Source organism: Lathyrus oleraceus, chromosome 4, assembly GCF_024323335.1.
Source record: "Lathyrus oleraceus cultivar Zhongwan6 chromosome 4, CAAS_Psat_ZW6_1.0, whole genome shotgun sequence".
NCBI lineage: Eukaryota > Viridiplantae > Streptophyta > Magnoliopsida > Fabales > Fabaceae > Lathyrus > Lathyrus oleraceus.
Window position 1 is genome coordinate 307,258,295 of NC_066582.1, and position 2,402 is coordinate 307,260,696.

A 2,402-nucleotide genomic window follows, 5' to 3' on the forward strand; every position below is an offset into this window, starting at 1 on the left:
GAGATACAGAGACATGACGAGGATATGTCCATATCAAGGTCTCGAAGACTGGGTGATCATTCACACATTTTACAATGGGCTTCTGTATAAACACAAGACTGATAGTAGACGCTGCCGCGGGCGGTACACTTATGGACAAGCCATACAACGAAGCCTATCAACTCATCAAAAACATGGCCCAAAACCATTGCCAATGGGGGGGGGGGTGAAAGAACTATAGTAGAATAGTCCCAAACGAAAGGTGGTATGTACGAAATCATTAGCCTTGACCACGTCCATGCAAAGGTAGATGCCCTTGTTCAAAAGTTAGACAACTTGAGCATACCACACGCAGCCACCGTGGCTGCCGTAACTCCAAACTGCGAGTTATGTGGAATTCCTGGACACACTGCACCAGAATGTCAGATATTAACAGGAGTCCCCGTTGATCAAGTAAATTATGCACAAGGAAATCCTTATTCGAATACCTACAACCCAGGTTGGAAAAACCATCCCAACTTTTCGTACAAGAACAACAACGCCTTGTATGCACCTGACCAAGCACCTGCTGTTCCACCTGGATATCAAAAGCCAGCTACTAATGCTCTTAGCATGCCTAGGAAGTCCAACCTTGAACTAATGATGGAAAGCTTCATATCTACCTAAGCTCAAACAAACAAAGACTTCTTGAACCAAAACATACATACTAGTGAGCAACTTAAACAATTAGCGAGCAAAGTAGACACCTTAGCCACCCACAACAAAATGCTTGAAACACAGATTTCACAAGTGGCTCAATAACAAGCATCTACTGCTGCTCCCGCTGGCACATTTCCTGGACAACCATAACCTAATCCAAAAGGACATGAAAATGTCGTTATATTGAGAAGTGGAAAAGAACTAGACGGACCCGTAGATCCAAGACTCCAAAATCCTGCCATGTACCAAAAATATGACAAAACAACAACTGAGAAGGTAAGTGAACCGAAGGAGAAGGAAGATAATACCCAAGAGGCCGAAGAGAAAGAAAAACCTTATTTGCCTCCACCACCTTATAAACCACCCATTCCGTATCCTCAAAGACTCGCAAATTCTAAAACTGCAGGACAATTTAGGAAATTTGTTGAACTTCTGAAGCAACTGAATATTACAATTCCCTTTACAGAAGCCATCACACAAATTCCCTCATATTCCATGTTTCTTAAAGAGATCCTATCCAATAAGAAAAAGATCGAGGATAACGAAACAGTTGCACTTACTGCTGAGTGTAGCACAATAATCCAAAACAACATGCCTCCCAAACTAAAAGACCCAGGTAGTTTCTCCATACCTTGTGTCATTGGAAAGTTTGTCATAGACAAAGCTCTATGCAGCTTAGGAGCCAACATTAGTGTAATGCCCTTATCCATCTGTAAAAGGCTCAACATGGGAGAACTAAGACCAACTAAGATGTCTGTTCAACTAGCTGACCGCTCAATCAAATATCATGTTGGTATACTAGAGAATGTCCCAGTACGTGTAGGACAATTCTACATTCCTATAGACTTCATAATTATGGACATCAAAGAAGATGCCACTACACCTATTATATTAGGAAGGCCATTCTTATCTACCGCCAAAGCCATAATAGACGTGAAAAGAGGTAAGCTAACATTCAATGTTGGAGAAGAAAAAGTTGAATTAATCTTGACACAATTCTTACAAGCGCCAACTATAGACGATACCTGTTATCTACTTGATGTCATAGACGAGTGCGTAAGAGAGATGAAGATTCAAGAAACCATATATTCTGATATAATGAAAGTCCAAATCCCTCCAATCTTTGAAGATGATAATTGGTGTGAATCATACCAAAAAGACAGTCTAAGCGAATGCTTAGCACTTACACCCAATCACATGCCATGCCCGAAGAAACCCGACTTAGAATTAAAAGCACTACCAAAGAACCTAAGATACAAACTCCTAGACACTGAAATCAAAAGACCAGTAATAGTCAACGCAGACTTAGGATAGATTGAAACTGAAAAGTTACTAGATGTCTTAAGAAAATATCCAACTGCGTTAGGCTACAACACCGCCGACCTAAAAGGAATAAGTCCTTCTATTTGTATGCATCATATTATGCTAGATGAAGATTGTAAAACCTCTAGAGAACACCAGAGAAGGATCAACCCAATCTTAAGTACTGTAGTCAAGGATGAAGTAAAGAAGTTGTTAGATGTAGGAATCATATACCCGATCTTCGATAGTCAATGGGTTAGCCCCATTCATGTAGTACCCAAGAAAGGGGGTGTTACAGTTGTTAAGAACGAGAAGGGCGAATCTATATCACAAAGAGTTGTGACCGGAAGTAGAATGTGCATTGATTATAGGAAACTAAACAAAGCCACTCGAAAGGATCATTTTCCTCTGCCTTTCATTGA

General features: G+C 40.5%; 1 protein-coding gene across 1 annotated transcript; it reads left to right on the forward strand.

The window, feature by feature from the left end:
• Nucleotides 1-246: 246 nt before the first annotated feature.
• LOC127137233 (uncharacterized) lies at nt 247-645 on the forward strand. Its single transcript, XM_051063707.1, has one exon. It carries the CDS (start codon nt 247-249, stop codon nt 643-645), a length of 399 nt encoding a protein of 132 aa, XP_050919664.1.
• Nucleotides 646-2,402: the final 1,757 nt, after the last annotated feature.